Source organism: Zootermopsis nevadensis, unplaced genomic scaffold (assembly GCF_977971745.1).
Source record: "Zootermopsis nevadensis isolate Lab colony 2312 unplaced genomic scaffold, Znev_1.0 Znev_ptg000025l, whole genome shotgun sequence".
NCBI lineage: Eukaryota > Metazoa > Arthropoda > Insecta > Blattodea > Termopsidae > Zootermopsis > Zootermopsis nevadensis.
In genome coordinates, this window is record NW_028259157.1 from 2,834,290 (window position 1) to 2,859,001 (window position 24,712).

The 24,712-nt window shown below is 36.7% G+C and overlaps 1 protein-coding gene across 1 annotated transcript in view; it reads right to left on the reverse strand.

Annotated features, from left to right (window-relative positions):
- LOC110830240 (galanin receptor 2a) overlaps positions 1-23,982 on the reverse strand; it is a 39,378-nt gene extending 15,396 nt beyond the window's left edge. Inside the window, exons 1-2 of the mRNA XM_022064909.2 lie at positions 23,874-23,982; positions 2,840-3,387 (exon numbers count right to left, since the gene is read on the reverse strand). Of these exons, the coding sequence (XP_021920601.1) occupies positions 2,840-3,330 (491 nt within the window). The 5' untranslated portion in view covers positions 3,331-3,387; positions 23,874-23,982. The remainder of the gene's footprint in view (positions 1-2,839; positions 3,388-23,873) is intronic.
- Between the last annotated feature and the right edge of the window lie 730 nt (positions 23,983-24,712).

Below are 24,712 nucleotides of genomic sequence, written 5' to 3' on the forward strand. Positions count from 1 at the left end.
TCTGAAGAGGAAGTTCTTCTGCACTTTGTGATGTTATTGTTCTGGGTTTTGACGCCGTGTAGATGCGTCGGATGATGCCAGCGTTTCGTCTGAATAAATGTTGAGTGACCATCTACGTATGCGATGAAACCGATCCTCAATGTTTTGTAGGGGTTTAGGACAAAGGTTGACTAGAACTTCCTGAATATTTTATCTTCTTTAGATTTCCCGGTTATTGTCCCGTGTAGACGTTGATTATATACTAGCGCCTCGTATGAATATACTGTCTCCATCTGTAGGGTCGAACAACCCAGAAGACCACTATTTATACTTACATCGCCGTGAAAATTTCAAAACCCACTTAGGTCCTTGGTAAGTTTAGTTATCGGGGTGTGTTCTTTTATTTAAAAAGTCAGGTTTTAGTACTTAATTAATAAGTAACTTTAATTAACCTTTCAGCTGGGGTTCTTCCGAGGGGAACTTGGGATTCTTTATCTTCATCACCATAAAAATATCGGGCTCATATTCTGTTGATTAGTCAGGTATTTTTATTATTTGTAAGTTTAAATAACTGCCTAACTTTGTACCTAGGTACATAGCTATTTATTCGGATTAAGTCACTATCACTTGGGTGGATATGTAGTTTAAATGTGAATTGCGTGATGAATGAAGGGTACTTCACAATTAGGTGAGCCCAGTGATGGGATATTGAAAGAAATTTGTTTTTCTGGCGTGTCATACAGTGGAAGCGTTTTAACACATATCACAGCACGTTAGTTTGTTACTTAATTTCGGGGAAACGGAACATAGCAAAGGTGAGAATTATATTTCTGCTTAGATTCGCTGTAGGAGAATTGTATTGATATTTTGCAACAAGTGTACTTTACGTGATCCATCGTCATTGAATATTTAAAAACAGCGGTGTCTATTGCGTATAACATACGGTGTAGGGTGTGAATGTTTTCCTCAGTCGAATAATGAATCGATGTTAAACGTGTTATGACATGTGATCTCTGATTTCGGTATTTTTAGCTTCAGATCGAACATAATGAGTCCTCAGTAAAGTTATATTTTAATGATGATTAGTAAACAGTTAACTGGAAATGATGTGGTAGGCAGCGGCTCAGAAGATGGAGGTGACATGTTCCCCGGAAAAGTTGGTAACCACTTGAAACCGGTAATGTTTCAGGAACTTGCTATGCATTTAATGGTATTATTGCACGAGTATACAAATTTAAATTTTAAAAGTTAACCGTTCTTAAAACTTATCTCAAGAAAAGGTCAAGGTCTTGGAATATTAATAAGTTGTCGTATTTTTGTTACCGTGACATTTTCATAGACGTGGAAGTCTCTACGCTCTGAAAAATGAACTAGCAGACAAATGTAATTCACAGTTCATGAAGTGTACAGAGCCTGTACCATGGATATCATTTAATACACTGGTACAGACTTAGCGACAGGGCTGAACTTCCAAAGGGGTGGGGGTGGGATTAACTTTATTCATTAGCATAAGAGCTCTGGGGTCCATTTAGCCTGCTACTTAACAGGTCTTGGAGTTCATTTGAATGAAGTAAAGGCGGCCGTATCTGGAAAGTGATTACTTGCCATCATGTAGGCCTACATTTCGCCCAAAATTAAGCATCGATTTCCTTTTAAACGTGTCTCCTTAAGGCGTGAAATGTTCAGATTGTTTTACAAGATTGGGAATTAATGTAGGATTAATTGTTTTATTTAGAATTATTTTAATTATATTACTTTGTCATTATAATGTTTGTTACCAGTCGGCTAATATTATAGGGTCTCTAATGAGCACGGTAGGAACTTATTCGGTTCCATGAAAGGCGGGAAATGTCTTAATCAACCATTATATTCTCAGAACAGACTTTTATCCATGGAATTAGTTTAGTAATTGATTTTTAAGACGGGTCTATGGACGACACGAAATATGGAACGTACTGAGATCTTAAAATTTATTTTTTATAACACGTGTAACAAAATATAAGGAAAATGTGTTGCAAGTTATCTGTATTGTGAGTGAAAATAACGTTTTTGGAAAACAAAAGAAGGGTCCTACTTCCAGTTGGAACTTACGATTTTTCCAATTTTGCCTTAAGACTGCTTTGTTTCACAGAAATCACTTCCACGTTTCTCTTAAACGCAAGAGAATATTTTGACTGTTAAACCTGGAGAATTAATTAATTCTTGGGTTATTTAACAGTTTTCACAGGAGGTTAAATTTTCGGGTGAAATGTAAAGTTAAATATGAACGACAAGGAATTATTTAGATACAAGTTGTCGTGAAATCTGTTCAGGTGTTGCTATGCCACATTTTTATTAGACTGTACAGTCTGGGAAATATGTCGTGGCACCAGCGCGATAAACGAAATTAAACCACAAAAATTGGTTTATTCAGATTTGGCAGTGAAGAGTTACGGCACGTCAGTTTGTGTACAACTGGCTCTCGTGATGCACGATGGGTTGTGTTCCTGCGAATCTCCGCGTATGACGAAAACGCATATAACAACGGGAAACGTAACAATCGCCATTTGATGTCAAACTGGCGCCAGAATTATCTGATTAGCCTGAAGAAGGTTCAACGCTTTGAAATTTGGTCGCGGATAGCATACTGATGCTCCTCATAATACAGAAGTAAACCGTGGATGTGCGAATACGCAGAAGCACGTGTTTCGAGCGTTGTGTGTTTTTCTTCCGTACAGTGCAATTCGCTCTGCTGAATAACAGGAATGATTTATATCAGCCTTTTCCTCACTACACATTTGAAATCCTGATGCCACGCCTTCTTGTCGGGGGTTCTACAGTCAGCAAAGCGCGGTAAAGTCTTTTAGGGACGTAGACTCACCTCTCGAACGTGACCGCGGCGAGGTTGAGGACAGACACAATAGCAGACAGCAGTAACGCGTACATCGCCATCTTGCACACAGCTGCACTCTCATCCCACTGCATCACGAAATACTGCAACGTCTCGAGCGGTGCATACACCAGAAGCAGCAGAAGGTCGGACACAGCTAGACTCACGAGGAACAAGTTGGTAGCACTGCGGGACTTTCTGTCCCCCAGCATAACCATCACGACTACAATATTGCCAACCAGACCAAAAATAAATGTGATAGAGTGAGTGATAATTATGTTAAAAAAGAGGGGATTAATGATCCATGGCTTCAACATGTCTTCGGGATGTTCCATAAATATTATATTTGTTGCATATTCGTCATTAATAGAAGATAAACTTTTCCACTTAAAGAAAGAAGAGTTGTCAGTCGAGGACTCTGGCGTGTCATACTCAGTATTATTGATGTTCGTCACCTTCCAGGGAGACAGGTCAGCCATCATAACTTTGGAATCACCCTACCTTTGTTCAAGGAATGGGTTCTTCTTTATAAGACCAACCTGAAAATAAATTGCATAGCGAAAATATCACTTACTGTCACATTTTAACTAAACACATGCAATGATACGTAAACAATAGCACTTTCGTAATATTAGAAATTTAGTTTCCTTACTATGCAAATCTTCAAAAACATTGATTTCGCATTTATAGATTAATGTTACAATTTCAACCAGTAACATATGCATGGGTTGTGGAAATAATAAACACGTTTTAATCACCTGCAGTAAACGTTCAACACATAGATTAATTGCCTCATCATCACGCCATGTTTTAAATTTCAAATGCAACAGGTAATAATATACTCAAATAATTGTATTTCGCAAAAAATTATTTACTTAAAGTACGATTCAATAATTTGGTTCTACCTGCTGTATGAAATGTAATGCAGAGTGTCTTGATGTCACAATTTTGCGTTGTCAGAAAAATTTATTGCTTGTTTGAGTTGGTAAATTCTACTTACTAATTGCAGCTGTTTTAATTTGTGACTGGTTTTCTACATGTATTAAAGTAAAAAGAAACAACACAAATATACAATACAACTTGTTGGCTTAGAAGATCTTCCTTTAAATTAACTAACAGTACGTGTTTTACATTTCCTTTCTTCACACATACAAACGAGAGGAATGATTATGTGGGTTTCTATTTAGAATCTTCTATCAGAAACAACAATAAACTTTGTTTCTAACCTCAGAATCAGTTACATTGCATCCATATAAATTAGCAGGAAAAAGGTGACTCTTCTTTGAAAGACATAAATTATAAATGCGACATTAGGGTAACAAGGAAGTGCGCAGTAGTTAAATTATTGGAATCGGCGTCACGTGACACATTTTCTTTGTGTAATGGCTCCTGGAAAGTTTTGGTTCTCTGACGCTCTGCACCAACGTTTCTCCACAAGCGTCTGACACTGCCAGCGGCCGATTTCAACTGGTTCCTCGCATTTTCGTCTGCACAGATGGAAATTCTGTGTCTTAATGACTACGGGTCTATGGGTTTAAAACCCGGACCTGAAATATATGTAACAACTTGAAATCTATACTTCCCGACAAAATTAAGTTGTACGAAAATATGAGATTAAGGGAACCATATCCATTTCATCAGAATACTATAATTGATTTATAAGTAAGAAAATGTGGTTTTAATTAATTTCTGGTTGAAATATTATCCCAGAAGTCCAGTAATTACAGTAGTGTTACCTTTGTATTAAATTATGCATGTAATATATTTATATGCTTGTATAGGCCTGTAGGTCGCGTTGGGGTGGGATGCATGAAACGTGTATTTGAGATACCATTTCAGTTATACAGCACACGCCGCAAGCAACATGAAACCAGTGCGTCTGTGGTTCATTATTTTTTAGGTAGAATGTGGGGAGAAATACGTTAAAATAATTTCGTTTAATACAAGATTCTGAATATCGTTCATACGTTTTTTACGTATATTTGTGGATGTTAGAATTTAATGAAATGTTATTTATATGGTGCAGTTGTTCATAGATATTCGTTTCAAGTTCTAACTGCTTCATTATTGTGCTCTGTTATTTTATTTAATATGGGGTCCCATAAACATTGTACCAAGATCTCATACATATCAGAACGTAAAGTGTTTCGCATTCTCAAGCAAAGACAATTTGTCGGAAGCAGGTTTGTTGTTGGCCGTAGAGCTTTACAGAGCGGTCGTGTATCAACGAAACAAATGGTTGTACTTACTTTTATTACGGTGGAAGTAAAATTTTCAGAATGAGAAACAGCGGTTCAGCCAACATGACGTAAATATATTCCCTAACCTGGAGTACAAACACCTTCATATCGTCTCCCGATGCCAAGGAATCGAATCGTCCATAACATCGAAGTTAAATACTTTTCATTGGTCTGCCCTGATAGTTAATGCCAGGTGGTAATGTAAATTTTATTTCAATACATATTTATTATTAACAATGTTACAACAATGTTAACAAGAGTGTTTGTTTGAATATGAATTACTTATCTGAATTTTCCTTCTACAATCATCCATATGTCAGGTCAGGTTACTTACCGCATTTCCTCGATTTTAAAACTCTATTTTTGAGAATTTTAAAATTTATAAAATCGGGGTGCGTCTTGCATTTGACGGTGTCTAAGGGCCGTTGTAGAAAATTTGTATTGCATGACTAAAGCGCAAGGAAAATCTTAATGTCCATAACACTAGTAACGGGGCACTAAATGCAAAGGTAGTAACAGAAAAGATTCCGAAGGTATTAATGCAAATAGGTTTTATGCTTAAATATCGACATAATATATATATTTTTCTGAAATCATATTACTAATTACAGCCGACAGCCTCTTTTTCCTGGAAACCTATTCTTTATCAAGCTTGCATCTTAAATTTGATGGCGTCTTAAAATCGAAGAAATACAGTGTTTACAAATGTAGTGACCAGCCCGTTTTTACTACACTGACACATACTTCAGTGAAAATTGGACTATTTTATGTTTACCATATTACTGCTCTTAATCACGCTTGTGTGTGTTTATAACAGCTGTGTTCCCCAACACGTATTTTATTTTCGTTTTACACACAGTTTATTTCTCCTTAATATTCTTCTTGGTATTTTGTTTTCACATACTGTACGTGTTTTGATTTATGTCGGAACAAGAAGCCGAATTTTACAACTAAAGAAATGCTAGATGTATGAAATTTTAATTTTGTGGGGAGTAGATAGGAGGATAAATTTTCTAGATGAAATTAAAAAAAAATAATGATTTCTCGAATTTGTTTATATTGTATTTCTTTGCGTAATTTGTGTATATCTAGAAACTGAATTCTCTACATTGTTAAAGACATTTTAGTACATTCTGTTTCGAGCATGGGGGGTTTCATCTTAGTACTCTGCTAAATTTGGAGATTACTTCCACTGATACGCATTAAAACGAGTATAAATTAGCGCTATACACAAGCTAAGAAACGAGGTTACCCTTTCATTTAGCTGTTATTCCTCTAGGTACTAACACTTGCATTTTTATTTTAAGGAGTCATTCAGTTTTATTCGCTTCAATAAGCTTTTAAAAATTAACTATCATTGCTTCAGTGACTCTTATAAATAGTGGACTGTTATAATTTGAAATTAAGATACCATTTATATATGTTTTAATAGGTTGTATACTTTTTTAAATTTCAAAGAATATTAAAGTGCATACAATACTTTTAGAATCTTTAATTAAACGAGAGGACGTTTTCTTACGTTACACCGCTCAGTAGTTTGTCGGTACATTAGCACTTAAGCTCTTTATTCTTGAAATAACATGTAGTGGTAAAAGTCTATTGGAATGAAGAATTATTGAATGGAACGAAATTGTAATGGTTGTTATGTCAATAACAAGTTAAAGGGGTGTGAACACTCAAGTCGTCAAATAAACCAACAAAGAAATCGACTAGTTTCTTCATGGAAGAAAACAAATTGAATTGTATGACATATTTGGAATATAGTGGAAAGGTGTATAAACACCATTATTATTCCATTTATGATTAACGTAATAGACTCTTATTCAGATGTCGCCAATTTTCATAGCTTTCCTTAGTCACTTAAGAGTGCAAGTGCTCCGTTAGATAGAAGTCTATAATTTACAAGGAGGCTGTGGAATTAGACGACTAGTTCAGGTTCTAACGGCGGCGAAAGTGAAGATGGCTGTATTATGAGGTATTGCGCGTGCAGTCTGGTAGAAGCGTACCGGCGTTTGAGGCTTGTTTGCTGCCTCCATCATCAGGGAGATAATCATCGCAGCACCTCAGAAACGTCAACAAACATCCCAGAAGACATGTCATCTTTAGACTGTTAGTTACTTACAAACGCTTCTAATTGTTTTAAGTGTTTTGGAATACCTGACACGCTTCTCCCACGGGACTTTGTCATCTGTTACCGGTGGTGCCATTCTCAGGAGGTGGAACTGTCGCTGCTCAATTTCCTGAAGTGAGTTATAATTGCCGTGCATCTGTTATAGATTTCTAAGTAATTAAATTTACGAGCACTGAACTCGACGCCCTCAGTGCTCAGCTAAGTGTTGTGTTCGCGTAGTCGTGACGAAGACAGCGTTTAAATAGAAGTTGTGTCCATCCAGCAGGAAGTTTAATCTTCTGAAATGCTCAGTGGATGTTGTAATTGTCCGGTAAATTTAATTTTGGTTCACATTGGTCGATGACATGTCTCTGAATTCTTTGACCTTTTGAAGCCGAAGATCGCGTAATCAATGGTTCAGAATTCAGAACGTACCGCAAAGAAACCACTTCACCGTCACAAAAATCATATGGTTATTGCCGTTTAAGGAATAATCCCTATTTGCAATGAGAATCATACAAAACCCAGAAACACAAAATACATCGTTACTGGTTATTAATCCAGCAGGTACATACAGTTAACTTTCGGCTTTAATGTTCAACTGTTGTGCACAATCTTCAGTCATTTATCTCACTTGAATTTCACGAAGGAATTAAATGAAAAAAATATTAAATTACAAACTTTCGGGGGAAATTACGTAACGCTGAATATTCGCCTGATATTGTTACGTGATTAAATAAAGATGGGCAAGACGTGTAGCATACATAATTTTGGTGATAAAATGGAGAGATTACTTGGGGAACTTTGGCGTAAATATGAGGATAATATTAACATGCATGTTTGAAAAATAGAGTGTAAAGTATGAATCGGCTTATACTGGCTGAGATGTAGTGTCTAATGGTTTACGTTAATGAAAACATTCTGAACTTTTAGATTCAACAAAAGCAGGGAAATTCTGGAATAGCAATAACTATCAACCCATGAAGAAGACGCTGTGCCATAAGTTGCTTTGTTTGCTTGTTGGTTCCTCAGTCTTTTTGTTTGTTTGTTAAACAAGTTGTCCCACTGCAGGAGAAAAATATAACTTGAATGTACTGTGGAAAAGATGGAGGAATTTGTTTAGAATTTGGTATTTAGGGCTAACGCCATTTAATATTGTAGTTGATCAGCAACGTTTCGGATGAACGTTTTGGCGCCACCTTCAGGGCATGTTAATTGTTTCACGTATCAGACGATAAGGTCAAGTGATCTGCGTACATGATATAATGCGAAGCACTAATCTTTATATTCCCGAAATACGCCAAATTCTGTTTTATACAAAACGTTTTGGTCTTGGCCGCGTCACGGGAAATTCTGTAATCGGCTGTGTAAAACGTAGGGATTCACTTTCAGTGACTTATTATCACGTAGATATGAAATGAAAACATAATAGGAAGATCATATATGTGTGTGAATTTTTTACTTTATGGTAATTTGATGACTTACGTATTGCGAACCTACAGTAAGAGTTTTAAAGTATTATTTTTTAACTTATTGGTTTACAGTAATACATAACTTATAGAGTTTAAATCGAACTTTGTCAAACTTGAAGATCATAGTCTAATAACCCATTGGTATGTAATGTAAAATGCACTCTAGATATCGAAAAGGTTTTGTTGAACATGTTTTAGATTTATTTTATATTTAATGACTTGCGAGTAGACATATACTTTTTGCCCCTATGCTGTGCAATGTTTGAGCAGGGGGTTGGCTTCCTAAAAACTGAATTAATTTGTGAGTGCCATGTATTTTTTCTGGCGATATTAGTTTGTTGTATCTGCTACGATGATAATAAAATTAATGAGGGATTCAGAGTCATATAGAACACATCTGGTATGGCTGTGCACTCCAAATTATGATACAGATTTGCACTGTTTTTAAACTGGGACCACTCGTTCAATAACTAATTATCAATTTCATAGTTTTGTCGAACATTTTGCAACACTGATGGCGTTGAAATTGGTTAAGTTGTTGAAATAATAGAAGAAATTAATTTTACTTCATTTCAGTCCGTAATAGGTGGTGCATTTTTTTTAACGGCAAATGCCACATATGTCACAGTATCTCAGATAAAATAAATTTGACATTTATTATTTTAGTGTGAATTAAAAGTTCTTGAAATTTCGTGTTATAGATAATAGACTTTACGGGAGTTTAGAGTAGAAATTTGTCTTGATGAAAAAGAAATAAAATGAAGGCTTAGTACTGCGAAAGAAAGGTTACAAGGGCATTATTTGTTTGTTATAAAACTGTGGCCGTCACCAAAGCCAACACAGTAACTTGAAAAGAATGACTAATTTCTCCAGCTTAATTTCTAATTCAGTGTCTACAGTCGTCCTCGCACCGTATTCGACGTCATATAGCTAATCTCCGCAGTGGAAAAAATTACGTTCTATAACTGCAAATTGCTCAGTGAAACATAATTAAATACTTTTAAATATTTTATGAAGGAAGTGATACATTTTCTCTAAACGGCAGTATGAGCTTTTTGTTCTATTTTATTTAATGTGGGCGTGTTGGTTGGGGAGGGGGTGTCAAACGAATTAGTGTAGATTGTAAGCATCACGTTATGAAAATTTTATTGCATGATGGGAAGGGAAATGCCACAATGGTCAGTACGTACTCATGGACTGGCGAAAATTGAAAAATTAAGACACAAATGTGGGATATTGTACTACTTTCAGCGCACTGCGAATACACAAAGGCCAGGAAATATAAGTGGTTCATCCTTTATAGTTCGTGTGCTTTACGACGTTGTTTGTTTGAACACATTAAATTGAGCAGATCTTTATAAATCACACGAGGTGTTGTAAACGGAAATTCCTTTTCTGAAAGGACAGCAATCATCAACATGTAAGAACATTAGCAGGTTGCTAACAGAACGTCACAACTTTCCATTTTACTGATCATCTCTCTTTCAACAAGCTAATGTATGAGAGGAGGAAGGAAACAAACATTTTTTTGGAAGAAAGCATAATGGCGCACATGGCCAATGGCGTTCTTATTTTATCAGCTGAGCCCCTGATGATGTGCGGTGTGGGCCAGAGAGTCTCGAGGATGCAGGTTCTACTAAACTTGCAAGAAACAATGCTTTGTAGGGATTTGGGACAGAAAAATAGTTTCCTCAGGCTAAATCTTTAGGACTTCCCAGGTGCACATGTCTGAATATTCATGATTACTATTGTTTATGGATTGAAATTTTCTGGGTTTTGGCATCTTGCAGTCACGTGGAAGTTTGCCAAGATTTCGGAGGTAGCACACTGCACGGCGCAACAACCCTGAAGACAGCAATATTCATACAGCGCCTCAAGAACCTGAAGACTCATTCGGTTTAAAAGCGTTTTAGAGGCACGTATCAACTTGTTTAATGATCGATGGAGACTTAATGCTCCCGAAATGTTGGCAACCACCTACAGAACTAAACTGAGTTTCACCCATAACTCCACAATTCGCATTTTGACCGCCGTAAAAGCGTAAATTAAAAAAGAAATTCTTTCTTCACACACAATTGAAATAATAAATAGAGGTACACCATTAAAAGCTGTTTGAGAACTATTAATATAGCATTGTTAATTTACCAACAAACCTGTTATTAAGTGATTTATTAAAAGTATGTTTAGTTGACAACACATTTGAATAGTACATTTATTTATTTAATTTTCTATTTAACTTGATACCGAACGTCCGCGGTGGACGAGTGGTTACCACTCCCGCTTTGTATTAATTTTATCAACTTCTTAATATACATGTCAGGACGGAGTGTTAAATCAGGTCACGACCACTTTCTTCCTTATACTGCCCAATTCAATTAATAATTCGTTATTTATACCATAATGTGACGCTATATGACCTTAGTTACTGACGTCTTTAAGTGAACCACATACGAATATTCAACTCGTTTATCATTTTAAACTAATTAATTTATGTACACTAAGCTGTATAAACGTCCCTTGATATGTAGAGGGTTAAGTTAGGTTAGGTTAGTTTAGGGCAGGTCAGATCAGCATGTGTTGGGTTAGGTTAGGTTGCGTGATACTCGTGCCGCTGAAATTTCGAAATTATATTTTGTTCATTTTTTGTCATCCTCACATCTTCTTAACCGTAGTTATCAGAGTGCTTATTCTCCTGTCACGTTGATGTCACCGTTAGGCCAACGTCATGGCAAATTCAGGACAAAATCGCCCCATAAATTTGCCAGATACAGATCTTTAAAATTCTCAAGGTCATATATTTTCACGCTTATTTCTTCCAAACCGTAAATACCTGATTGACCATACTCATGTCAAAATGAGGTCACGTATAGGTCAACGTCATACGGAAGTCACGAAAAAATCGGCCTACTAGTTTCCCAGATAAGGGTATTTAACATTATTTCTGCGAAACCGTTTATACCTGGTTGACCATACTCATGTCAAAATCAGGTCTCGTATAGGTCAAGGTCATATGGAAGACACGACAAAATCGGCCCACTAATTTCCTGGATACTTGTCTTTAAAATTCCTAATGTCATATCTTTTAAATTAAAATTTGAAGGAAAAATGGAGGGACAAAGTTATTGAATTATAATATATTACAAAGTAACAAATTGAAGCTGCATTTCCTGCAAAATAAACTAATCAGTACACGCCATCTTACATCTTTCAACACGCAAACAAGACATTAATACAGTTACTGTTAAGTAGTTGAGTATCACGAAACGAACTAACCATTTAACCAAATGGCGAAATAGTTGGAAATTTTAAACCTGTTAATGCCAATCTCCACTTAATACTATAATTTATAGTTCTTGCAGACTTCGTTTTTTTAGGTATACCTGTATGATGTATGTTGTCTCTAACAAACCAACCAAGCAACCAACAAACGAAAAAAATCGAAATTTCAATATGACCATTATTAAATCCCGCAATTGGACAAGATCGTGAGCCAGTTCAATCCACCTGTGGTGTACACAGTGTATTATATAGCCGTAAGATCCATCTTAATATTGTACTCAAATTTTTTTATTCCGTCTCGCAGGTAGACATTTTCCTTACCGAATTTTATATGCAATGGTTTACCATGTATATGCTACATGTACAGCCCATTCTATCATTATTCATTTCAGTGCTCTAACAATCTCAGGTGCCGTGTCAAGAAAACTACCTGAAAAATGCCGTAATTTCTCTGTAAGCCTAACGTCGAGTCGCGTCATTAGCACTGCTGGGTCGTGTTCTGGATTGATATCATAACCCGGAGACCGGTTATCCTGATGTGACATATTTCGTGATTTTTCTCAGTATCTTCATAAATATTGCAGGCGAATAGCCATACAGTCATGACGCTAGGTTCTGTCCACGTTCTTTCGTTTTTCAATAATTATCTTGTCTTCCGCATAGATCTGCCCAAATCATCCCTGTTGAAATTGTAAGTGTACTCGTAACAATACGCCTATAACCTTTGTAGGCTCATGGGATGATGCAAATAAATTGTTTGCAGTTCGTGTGATACATAAAGCAGTGGGCCACAGGACATGATTAATTATATAGTTTGCTTTATGAATTGGAGAGCAATCAGCCATATTCCTGATGCAGTTACAATTCATCACGGTTTATGCAGAACACCGAGCTTAGATGACAGGGGAATAGCAGAACTTGAACATTTTGCAAAGAGGAGGTTCATCCAGATTTATGGTACCGTGTGACGAGCCTGTACATGTCACTGCATAACATAGACCTGGTTCTTGCCTCCCTTGGGTGTCATGAACTTAAGCGAGTATTCTGACTGACTCTCCGCTACTGGAACTCGAAGGTACAACACCGTTTGTTCGAGATCTACTATTCGACACGGTCAATCCTCACTGCCTGCTTTTATTATATTCATCCTCAAGTATCCTCCAGTCTGCTTCTCCATCTTCAAGTGAGAGATTTTTAAGAACTATGTCCACCAAAACCTTATGAAGGCATTGCCTCATTATTGCTTTTATTGTTACGCTGACCCCTGTGACGATCACTGTTTTAAAACTTTGGAGCATGAATGTGTCTACACGTGCCTCTGTTTTGCCAAGCGATGGCCAGATCCGTCACTAAAGTAGAATATTCACTACCTCATAATTAATTCTGAGGTTGAAAAATCGAGATCGTGCGTATGGATACGAGTCCTTTGAGTGATGATGTCTGTTAGTCTAATAGGCCGTTACCAGTGTTTCAGAGGAACAAATCGCCTCTATGTTCTACTCTGAAGATTGAGTCGATATGTTTATCCGAAGTGTTTGTAACCACTTGCAAGTTTACAGGACATCATAAACCAGAACTCACATTTTAAGCGCCGTGAAAGCCTCGGATCACAGACATTTTGGAGGGAAAAGTATTTTGAAAAGCAAGAGTAAGTAAGAATCGATACCGCTATGGTCGATTTCAGGGACGTTTGGGACGAAACGAAACTAACGAACGTGATGGAGTAGAATCGTTCTTTACAAGCTGATGGTCGCTCAGCTAGCCAAGAAATCTTCTCCTTTTATTGAACACGAAAGTTCAATATCCTGCTCACTAGAGTCCACCACTGGCATCTGTTCCGAGTCAGATGAAACGATCCATTTTAATATTATACGCCTTTCTACGCCTGGATCTCTCGAGTAATTTTGTACACGTTTATCATCCCACCATGCGCTCCACATGTCCCACTCATCTCATTATCCTTGATTTAGTCATATTAGTAATATCTGGTGAGAATTAAAAATTTTGGAGCTCTTTATCGTGCACTTTTCGACAGTCTTTGCCACCTTCTTATTTCCAAACTTTCCCCTCGGCTCCTTGCTCTCAACACCTGCAGTCTACGTTCCTGTTTTACACAAACACAAAGCAAGAGGTACACGAAGGCAACTTTCACGAATTTACATTGTTTACAATTCGCGCCACCAAGAGAGTGCCTCTTCAAAACGCTCGCTTCTAAATCCTGTAATAGTAAACGATAGCTCGTGCTTCTGTTGTTAGGATTTCCGGGATACAGAAAGCCGGGTTTCATTTAATTTGTCCCATTTCCTTCATCGTGTTGCGAAACAAAACCCAGTTCTCTAGCGATGTATAACGTCGCTTAATTCTATTTTTCTGTAAGGACATTTCTTCTGTTACAGATTGCATCTCTTTTGTTTATTACACCGTGTCAGTTTCATTTGATACGATTCCGTTTGTGATCCCGGAAGTGAAAACAGTATCGATTTCACTTTTATTTAAAGAGAACCAATGTACACACAGTGCTCAAATGCCGCTTGACTTATTTGTATCCCTACGCGACTAAGCAGATATGGAATGCCTGTTAAAATTACTCCGTTTATTCAAGAAACGACTCTAGAATCGATAAATCGATTTTTTTAATTGAATACAAAGAATTATCGACCTGCATTAGTTTTAATTTAGATTGAACAGTTTTAAGGACCATTTTTAATTTATTGATATAATGTTATGTAATTACAGTAGCCATTGTACGAAATGGGTAATTTGTTTCAGCTGAAGATCGCAACGAAAGTAAATATCAAAGAAAGGTTTGAATGAGTTAAAATCAGATTTGTTATATTTTTCATTTTGTTCTGTAGTCTATTTTACGACGGGATATACTGGTAAAAGGAGCCTATTTTAGACTAAATTCTATTCACTGATGAAGTTGAGCGCAACTGTCCTCCAGGTTCCCGACTGGAATTTTCTGAAAAACAGTTAGTTAATTTTATTGTTTTTTATGGAGCAACGCTTGACTCATATCGGAAAAAATAAACTTTTAAGAATGACAGTTGCGTCCAACTTTATCAGTGAACGCACTGTATAACACGGTTTGAACTAGTGACTTCAGACTGTGCGGGCTAACGTAGGAACCTGTGTTCTACCGAGTTTGAAGTAATGGACTGGCATTTAGACTGTTGCTTTAATGGACCAAGTGCCTTTTAATGGACAAGTTTCTTCTATAAACTAGGGATGACTAACGGGCTGGTGTCTGAGAACAAAGGACACCACACCTAGATTTGCGAGCACAGTGAGCTTACATAATTGTCCGTTTGCGTGAAATATTAAATGTAACGGATGAAATGTCCATTTGGAGATGCAAAATGCTTAGGTTTATGAGGGAATTCCAGTAATACTGGTTATGCGTGTTTGCTGTTGTTAATAATGTTTAACAGTTTATTGAAATTTGGCTATAGATGTGACCAAACATGATCTATGTGAAAACCCTTTGATAATAACGACTACAGATCAGGGAAATAATTGATTCAGAGTCAGCCGTCAAGTCCGCATTACAACGCGTTGTTGAATTGAAACAATAAAATGCTCAGAATGATTAACGTTTACAGTTGGCTTGAATAACGAATCAAGACATTTAAATACACATGTTGAACAGACAACTATTCTATGAAAATAAGTTTTTCTTTTTGAGGCCGTATCTTGTTTTGTAAAGTGAATTAAGAAACTGTACACGAGCTTTGAGGAGCTGGCGATGTTGGTCTTTATCGTTTGAATTGGTCAACTGTATGAGATTTAATAGAAAATAGACCAAGATTTTCATAATTGACAGCCAAGATAATTATTTTGCAGTAAGGTTTATACAGATGTTCGTCTTTCCGGTGTCCAGTTAGCCAAAAGAAAGGCAGTGCTCTAGATTTAAAATACAATTACATTTCATGCTTTAATAAATAAGTTTGCTTTAGTGTGTAATGAAATACGAAACTAATCGCATCGTCTGTGAATTTGATTCGAGATATCTACTTAGGGATTTCTGAGCAACCATTTAACGTACAGTACGCCTACTCTTTTAGCAGTACCTTAATAACGGAGGAATCAAATAAGATCCAGTTATCGCTTGCAGAAGAACCACGCGCGATTACAGAATGGAATTCAAGATGTGATTCAAGCCTATATTACAATCCCGGGACCGAAATAATTCAGAACTAAACAACAGAATGGTATTTAGCTTAATTAACAACGCTAAATGATCACTAATCTATTGGCATTCGTATGAGAGATGAAGATGGCTGTCTTCTAGGTTGTTGTGCCGTTTAGTCGGGTAGAATCCGTTTTAGACTGTAGTAGCAGTCACCGGATTGCATACTTCAAGGTCACAGCAATATTTGGCAAATTTGTAATACGAACGTCGGAGTGAAGACAGTTTAGAACTTGCACCATAGCAAAACTATCGACTTTGTAATGGTGGATTAGAGCCACGTGATAAGGGGGTGAAGTCCTTCCGTGGCCTTGAAGCTTGGAGTTCGGTGACGGCTATTATACACGGCGCGAAAATCCAGACGACAGCTTCGTCATATTTGCCGCCGTGAAAACCTGAATCTCGCGAAAATGAAAAATGACTAGGCGTATGTAGCCCTGTTAAAATAGTAAATGTCAATACATAGCCCTGTTTGGTCTCTTGCGGTAAGGGGAGAACATACGTTAGGAGTTTTGGAAAACGGGGCAGATACGCATTTCGCTTCTTAACGATCCTTATTTTTAATTCCCACTAGTGTCGTGAAGTAATGAGCGATCTTTTAGGTTATTGGATACAGTAGCTTTCCGTTTCAACTGGCCTGTCGTAAATAAGCCTGATGATGTCTGTTAGGCCGAAACATGTTGTTCATAGGTAATCACTTTTTATAAAAAAAATCATAAAAATATTACTCGTTAAGCTAATAAAAGTATTATTTTGTGTGTAAGACTACATAACAACACTCTGGTGACGGCGTATCTAATATTTTTTAGTTAAGTAACTCAACATTTAGCCCACAGAGTATTCAACAGATATTTGTGTTGCATTGAAGTTAGGAACGGAATATTATTTACATAAGATTCGTGTTTTATAATATTAAAAATAATGCAGCATATTAAGACCACTCCAATTACAGTAGTAAATAGCATAATGATTGCCACGCGAATTACGGTCGACTTGATTACAGTAATTGTAGCGTGGCATTTCAGTATGTGAACCTGACCTACATATTTAGGAAGAATTGTAGGTATCTGATGTTATGATTACAGTTTGTGCTGGAATGTAGTGGGTTTCCTTTATTTGGCAATAAACATTTGAAAGTAAACCACGAAATACATTTTCATTCATTGAAAACAAGTACACAGTTTTCTAGTTATTTAAACTTCCAAAGCCTAGTGGTAACTGTAAGTGTCACCAAGTTTAACGATAAGTAAATCTGTGTTTTACACACAGTGTATATTAAATAGGTTTCATATGATTTTTAGAGTAAACAGCGGCTATTTTCTTAAACAGAATTAACCGGTTTATCCTTGTAATGGTTATACAATGTTTTCGTTGGCGTAAAGATGAATAGTTTAAATATCGTTAAGTCTGGTAGATATTGACCGATGTGTTAAAGGAACTTACTGCTCCAAGTTTCAAGATGATGATCCAGCTGATAGAGGCAATACATTTCTCTGAAACGTCGGCCAGTATCTACCAGACTACACGGTGCTACATCCCACGGAACAGTAATCTTTAAAGTGTTTCTTGTCAACATTTTTTGTTTTTCTGGATGTTGTTATGTTACTGTTTAAAGTACGTCATCGAGAAATGTCTTCGTATTGTACTCACTAAAAATGCTGTTTACCGGCTTATCAGATACCGCGAGAGTGATATTAGTGCAAATGGACGTAAACATAGGCTGTCTGTTCGTACGGAGGAATTATGGATACATAAAACATTATTAACTGAAACATATCAGAATCACGCGTATAAAGTAAAATAACAGCAAACATATTTTTAATAGGCCTTTGTGGCCGAGTAAATTCATGTGTACTTAAGATTCAATTCCGTGGTGAAGAGAATATCTTCACACTCACCGCCGTGAAAACCTCAAATCCTATCTTCTGATGCTTTGACACGCCAGAACCGAAAAACGCCTGATTATAAATCTGAGTGATATTTTTCTATTACATTTTGATGTTTCAGGATATTTCTGCGTCAGAGTTTTGTACTTTTGCAGAAGGAATAATGTCTGGATCTCTCTGATCTACCTCAGCAACTAAAGCCAAATGCACTAACTCCATTCATGATTTTAATGTAAATAGAGACATACAACACCAGTTTGCCACCTCATTGTATGTAAGTACTGTTTACTGGGGTCCGCTATAGTTGGTCATATTCACCTATGTTGATAGATAAGCAGTTTCCCGGGAGCAGTGAACCAGGAGAGTCATTATCTACTTTGTTAAAATCGTGGCGCTGTTGACAAAGCTATTCAATATTCTGTCGTGCATGAGATAAGGTTAGAACAGTTTGTTGAATCAAGTCATAATGCTAATGCTGTAGAACATTGTTATCTATGATTTTATTATCTTGCCCACAAAATAGTAATTTAATCACGTCGGCGCTGCTTCTTTCCAATCCAATTGCGTCATAGGGTAAGAGAAAGTGGTTCCTGTCGCAGTAATTATCGCTACATCTGTGTTCCCTCTCCAGTATCTTAAAAATTGTGGATGAAAGCGATGTTCCTTGGCTTCTGTAGACACTCTTCCTAAACTGAAGATTGCATTTTATTTTAAATACTCGTTTCGTAATTACTTTTAAATTCTGTAAGTAATGCAAATCTGTTAAATTTGTTTAAAAAGAATGAGAGCTATTAGTAAGCGAAAGATCATTGTAATATTTGGAAACAGCTTTTATGAAACTTTTTTGTTATTCGTTATTTAGAACCACGAAGAAAGTATTAATTATTAACACATTTTCAAGTATAAGACTCGGACGATCATGAATGAAAATTACATTGAGATTGATGTTTTAAGTCAGGATGGGCCTTTGGACACTAATAGTCTTCCCGTTGCATTCTAGGGCCAAGAAATACCTCCGGGCACCGTTAAAAAAAACTGCTAATTCAAATACGAATTTATTCAACTATGATCAAATTACTTCAGTTACATATTATTTTAAATTTTTTCTTTCAAAATCTTGCATCAGATCCAGTTCTTGTAAAATATTTTAAGGAATGGTTACGAGGTCAGTAGCAAGTGTGGCACTTCTACGTAAAGCAGCAGACGAGATAAGAATCAGGATACTTTTAGATCAGAGTGAAGGAGTATGAGATTGGCGATGCATGTGGCATACATAAGTATGATAAATGTATACATAATTTTGTTCGGAACCCTGGAAGGAAGTAACCACTAGGGCGACATAAAAGTAGATGGGTAATGAAATTTACATGAATCTTAAGTAAATAAGTTGAGATTCATCTAGCCCAGAATATAGACCAATGGTTGGTTAATCTAGATACTGTAATAAAGGAATGCTTTCGGTTTCTGTGAATGTCGGGGAATTTATTGAATACAAGAGCAACTGCCAGCTTCTTAAAGAGGACTCTTTTCCGCGGAATTCATTCACTTGTAGGTCATTGATATAAGTGTTTATAATTTCCGTAGATAGATTTCTTGTGCCTGAAAGTTGTCACATAGAACCTTTATGTTCTTTCCAAAGCCCGTTTGCGAATTTCACTACACAAAGAAAGTGCGTTGCACAGTTATTTGATATGCTACAGTCTAATGCACGCTAAGTTACAGTCGTAATAATGTATTCTGAAATGAAAAAAAACGTAGGCCTGTGTATTTCGCGTTTTCGCCATGCAAAACAAAAACAGTTTTTATCTCGAATATCTGACGAAACACAATTTCATTGGCCTTATTGAACTGTGTACATGATTTCAGCACCTCAGAACATCGCACTGCTGTTGTTACTGGTTATAACAGGAAATTAGGACGTGCAGAGGTAGGTTTGCTTGTAGTGGTATACATTTGTACCAGATTTCTTTAAACTCGGTAAATTGATAGACAGTCATTATGGATATCAAATCTAAAACTTCTTGAAGCCTAGTTTGGATTTATCTCCTATTTGGATACCTGTCATCTCTGAAGAAATCCAAGTTGGGCATCGAGTTTCGAGCTGATATTCATGTGTATTTATTCCCAACTTTTGTGAGTTTTTTGTTTTTTTGGCTTTATCGTGTTTAATGAATTTTGATTTCTACTAACTATTCTTTTACATCCCACGGATGGATGGTGTGGTGATGCCTTTTTATTCCGGGACTTTCACTTTTTTACTTTGTCCGGAGATAGGGATTAGCTCTATCTAGTGGGCCCAACTGTGTAGGAACCTGAAGACGGAGATAGAGTCCCATCTCCGAAACGTCGTTTTACGTTTTATATTTACTAGACGATGGATAATATCCAAGAAAATTTTTATACAGTCATTAAGGAGCTTACATATGTATTGGATTATGGATATACTATGCATCCAGCTTACTTTACAGAACAAAAACTAAGCTAAGTCGGGCTTAATTTTAGTCCTCAAATTTTACTTCGTATGGTGAGAACACAACGTAGTGTAAGAATTCAGTAACATCTTTCTGTAACAATTTTTAAGTGCGTCGAAAAAGTACGATTGTAAGTCCAGGGAAGAAAATAAAGGCAATTCATAAGCCTACTCGGATGTTTCTTAATTGACATAATATTTTGCTGGCGTTTTATTAAAGTTTACATAGAAAATATACTCTAAAGTGTGCTAAAGTTCTGTCATATTGTGGCAGAAAATCAATTGTTAGTGCCATCAGCACAGTCGGTTTGAAGCGAAGAGACACGAGAAAATAATTGGCATAAAGCATCAACACAAACCAAGGCATAACTAACCTGCTATGGTGTGTACCCGTTGATATTTCAATGGCACGTATACAAACACATTAGTTATATTGCCAGCCCTTCACAAGTTTTCGTCGTCTGTACATTGGATAAGTAAATAAATTTGCTGCATACGGTGTTCATAACCTTTGGCGAACTTCACGAATCTTTCCGAGGACTTGCTAGTTGTTCGGTTGGCCAAGAAAATACCCGCCTCAGATCCTAAGACTAGTTATTGTGTTTTGCAGATTTCCACCGTTTCCTATCCTGAGACAACTGAGAACAGTTCACACCTTCGTACACGTTCTTGATTGATTTTATTAATATTCTCTCATCTCTGCCTAGAACTCAGAAGTGGCCTATTCATTTCAATCTTTCTTACTTGCACTTTTTTACACATTTCCTATCGCCCCCAAACGTACTTCATACACCGCTCATCTCATCCTGTTTGATTTTATCGCCCTAATAATATCTGATGAACCGTGCAGATAATGGACTTGTTACGTACTTTTTCCGGTCTCCTGTTACTTCCGCTCTGGTAAGTCAAATATTCTCCCAAGGAATTCGTTTTGAAACATCCTCATGATCTGTATTATTACGTATGGCTCAGAGGACAATAATATAAAATAACAGATCAATAAACTTTATTAATGTAAATTTCTGTTGTTTTTCTATTATACAGCCAGTCCCCGCTGTTATGAAAGGTTACGTTCCTTAAGAAAGTTCGTAAAGTAATTCTCATAAGCGCAATGTTATAATTGGAGGTTACGATCCCGAAGGATCAAAAAATTTCTAAAGAAAATTTGAAATCAACCATTTTATTGCCTGAAACAAAGTATACAAGCGACGGAAACAGATTATTAAATATATTTTAAAAATAAAATTCACGAACTGACACTTGTACTTCATTTAGTTTTACTGATGACGTTGTGTTCTTTGTTTGCGCTTTCAAAAGTACGTGTTCGACCTTGTTTGGAATATTTCGGATGGCGAGCCAAGCAGAGGACATGCCCTTCATTTCAAAAGTTCGTATGAGCGAAATTTCGTAATGCGTATCTTCGCAAATCTCCCTGAGAGAACAAAAAATTGCTGGGTGTCCATTATCTATTCCTTCCTGTATTTGGAGGGATCAACCATAAAATTATGTGGTCCCACTAACAGTCAGCGCTGGTATAAGAGATGGCGTAAGCAAAATTAAATATGTTTTTGATGTCTGCTCTAAACAGGGGGAAAAATAGAAATACTATACACTTCCGGTATCTATCCGAACTTCGTGGGTTGATAAGACCAGGGTGTAATCTGTCCTCAATATTTCATTTGCGTTCAGGCCATCGCAAGTCAGAACTTGGACTGTGGCAATGATTACTTATACGTCCATGTCCTAAACGGGATTCGATGCTGCGACTCAGTAGGAGTCTTAATTTTAAGATTTTCCCCACCAAAATTCGATATGCTCATATCCAGGCAACCGTAAAAATCATTTTACTGCATTAAAAATTCTGTGTGACATGTTCTTCGTAAAGTACTGCATGCCTTACTTTGTTTCCTAGTGCTCGTTATCTGTTTATTGAACGATCTTCACGAAACTCAGTACGAGTTGTATGCCGCTGTACGCTACCCTGCCTTTGTCATACGACGTGGCATTCCATTAGACTAGTTATTGGCTGAAGCCAAGGTATTTCCCAGTAAATCTATTTCCATGGTACAGTCATGTCAGTACCATTCAACAACCTGTAATTTATGAAACATTATTCAAACCAAAAACTAAAAATTTCTTAGAATGAAACTGGGATTGGGGGCTAGCTCTATGAAGGAGCCAAACAGAGCAGAATATTTTACCCGATGAAAGAAATAGAAAAAAATTCCGAAATGTTGTTGGCTCAAAAACGTGGAAGGATGGAAAATTCCAAGGGGATAAGTTATAAATAACGCATTCTAGTAATTTATTTTACTCGATTATGTTTGTTTTAGACTCGTTTAGAAAGTAGAGAAAGGACCTGTAAGAATAGTTGAAACACTCTTAATACTGAACCAATTTCGTAAAAGATTATTTTGTTTCTAGCCTAAAATATTCTATAAAGCATCCCATAATTAATAATCATAAATTTAATGCTTCAGTTTTGGAGGCGCTGCGAATAATTGGTGTACTTTTTCTGTACATGCTACATTTTCAAGGAAAACCTATTTAGTCTAGAAACCAAAATACGTTGTGTTGCTGTGGTACTGCAGAAAATATTTTTATCGACAATTTACGACGTCTAATATTTTAAACTTGTGGAATATGTGAGCCGTTCTTAAAGTTGGAGTGGAATCTATCTTCAATATCATTTTTCAGAAAAGTAAATTTAAAAAGTATATGCGATAAAATTATCTATTTAAAATTATGTACAGACGTGCAGTATATTTCTAGTTTTCGGAATAGGTTTCCTGTGTGATGTTAACGGGAAATCGGTGGCATAAATCGCTAGAGACAAAAGCACTCTTCCTTTTTCTGTCACGATATCTTCCTCCATCCAACACGTTTCGCCACTTGTTTTATGTCCTAGTAATTATAAAAATGAAATAAAGGAAAGATATATCTCTGTACAGTGCGTTTATCCACTAAAACAACAAGACCAGTAGGGTGTATAAATGGTAAAGAATGTACTTGGAAATAAGTGTAGGCCCTATTAAATGCATTGCAATCTTGAAATTAAACGTTCAGGACTGCAGGAAATATTTTTCGTGATTTCATTAAGAAAGAATATGTGATGCAGCTAAAAAAATTAAAATAATTACGCAGTAGTCTAAATTTTCGCCATTTTTTAAATTCCAGAGTTGAATTAATTTAGTCTATATCTGTCGTAGTATTTCTGATTTAACGTTTTTAGTTTCTTTGTTTTATTCTGTGGTTTCGTGTCGGCTAGACCTAAGCCACATGTGTACCACAATCACGAGGTCAAGCAGGCAATCACCATGAAACTAAAAATGTTTACGTGTTTCTTTCCAAGCCACGATGTAACGTTATAGCCACTTACCTGCCACCAAGCACGAGCACTTCACACAGATACCACATCCGACGCCCGACTGTCGAGTGCGCGAGCGATGCTGAGGTTAGTGAAGGCGTCGGTCGACCATGCGCCAAAGCTCTGCCCTCAGAAGCTGGTAAAAGAGACAGACGTACAACTATAAAACCCGACGAGCGAAACTGAATAAAGTTTGGAGACTGGGTTTAGCGTTATCCCGAGTCCAAATCATCGTCGAAATCAGTTACCATTTTCTCGTTTACTCAGTTTTTAATGAAATTATGATTGCTAAATGGGGAATTGGACAAGGCCACTTCCGGACGCTGTACACAGGAGTTATTATTATTATTATAATTATCATAATGATTATAGTTCTGTTGAATGTTTTCATATACTGAACTGGAAGCTTTGTATGAATTCAAAATCCTAGCTCGCAGAATTTGTCATTAGGATTTGTACGTGTGTACAAATCTTAATTGGCACTTGATAGCCTATAACTCTGTTTGTCAGTTGCAGTATTTTGTCAGTCTGAACTATTGGCACGTCTACTCTGTTTTCGGACTTTCTCGACAGAGGACATGAGGGAATCTTCGCGCATTTCCTCAGGCTGCTCCCCCCCCCCCCATCTGGCATTATCTAACAACAGTCTGCCAATAAAACACGTTCATGCGGGTTTCTATTGTCATGTTAATACTTCCGGAATTATAAAAGACGACGTGATGAATGGGCTATGTAGCACGCACTGGAGTCTCACATACGTTATGGAATGTAGTGTTTTTGTGCCACTTTTAGTGAATGGTTTTTATTTCCATTATATTGACAGGACTATTATGGGACAGATGATGCATGAG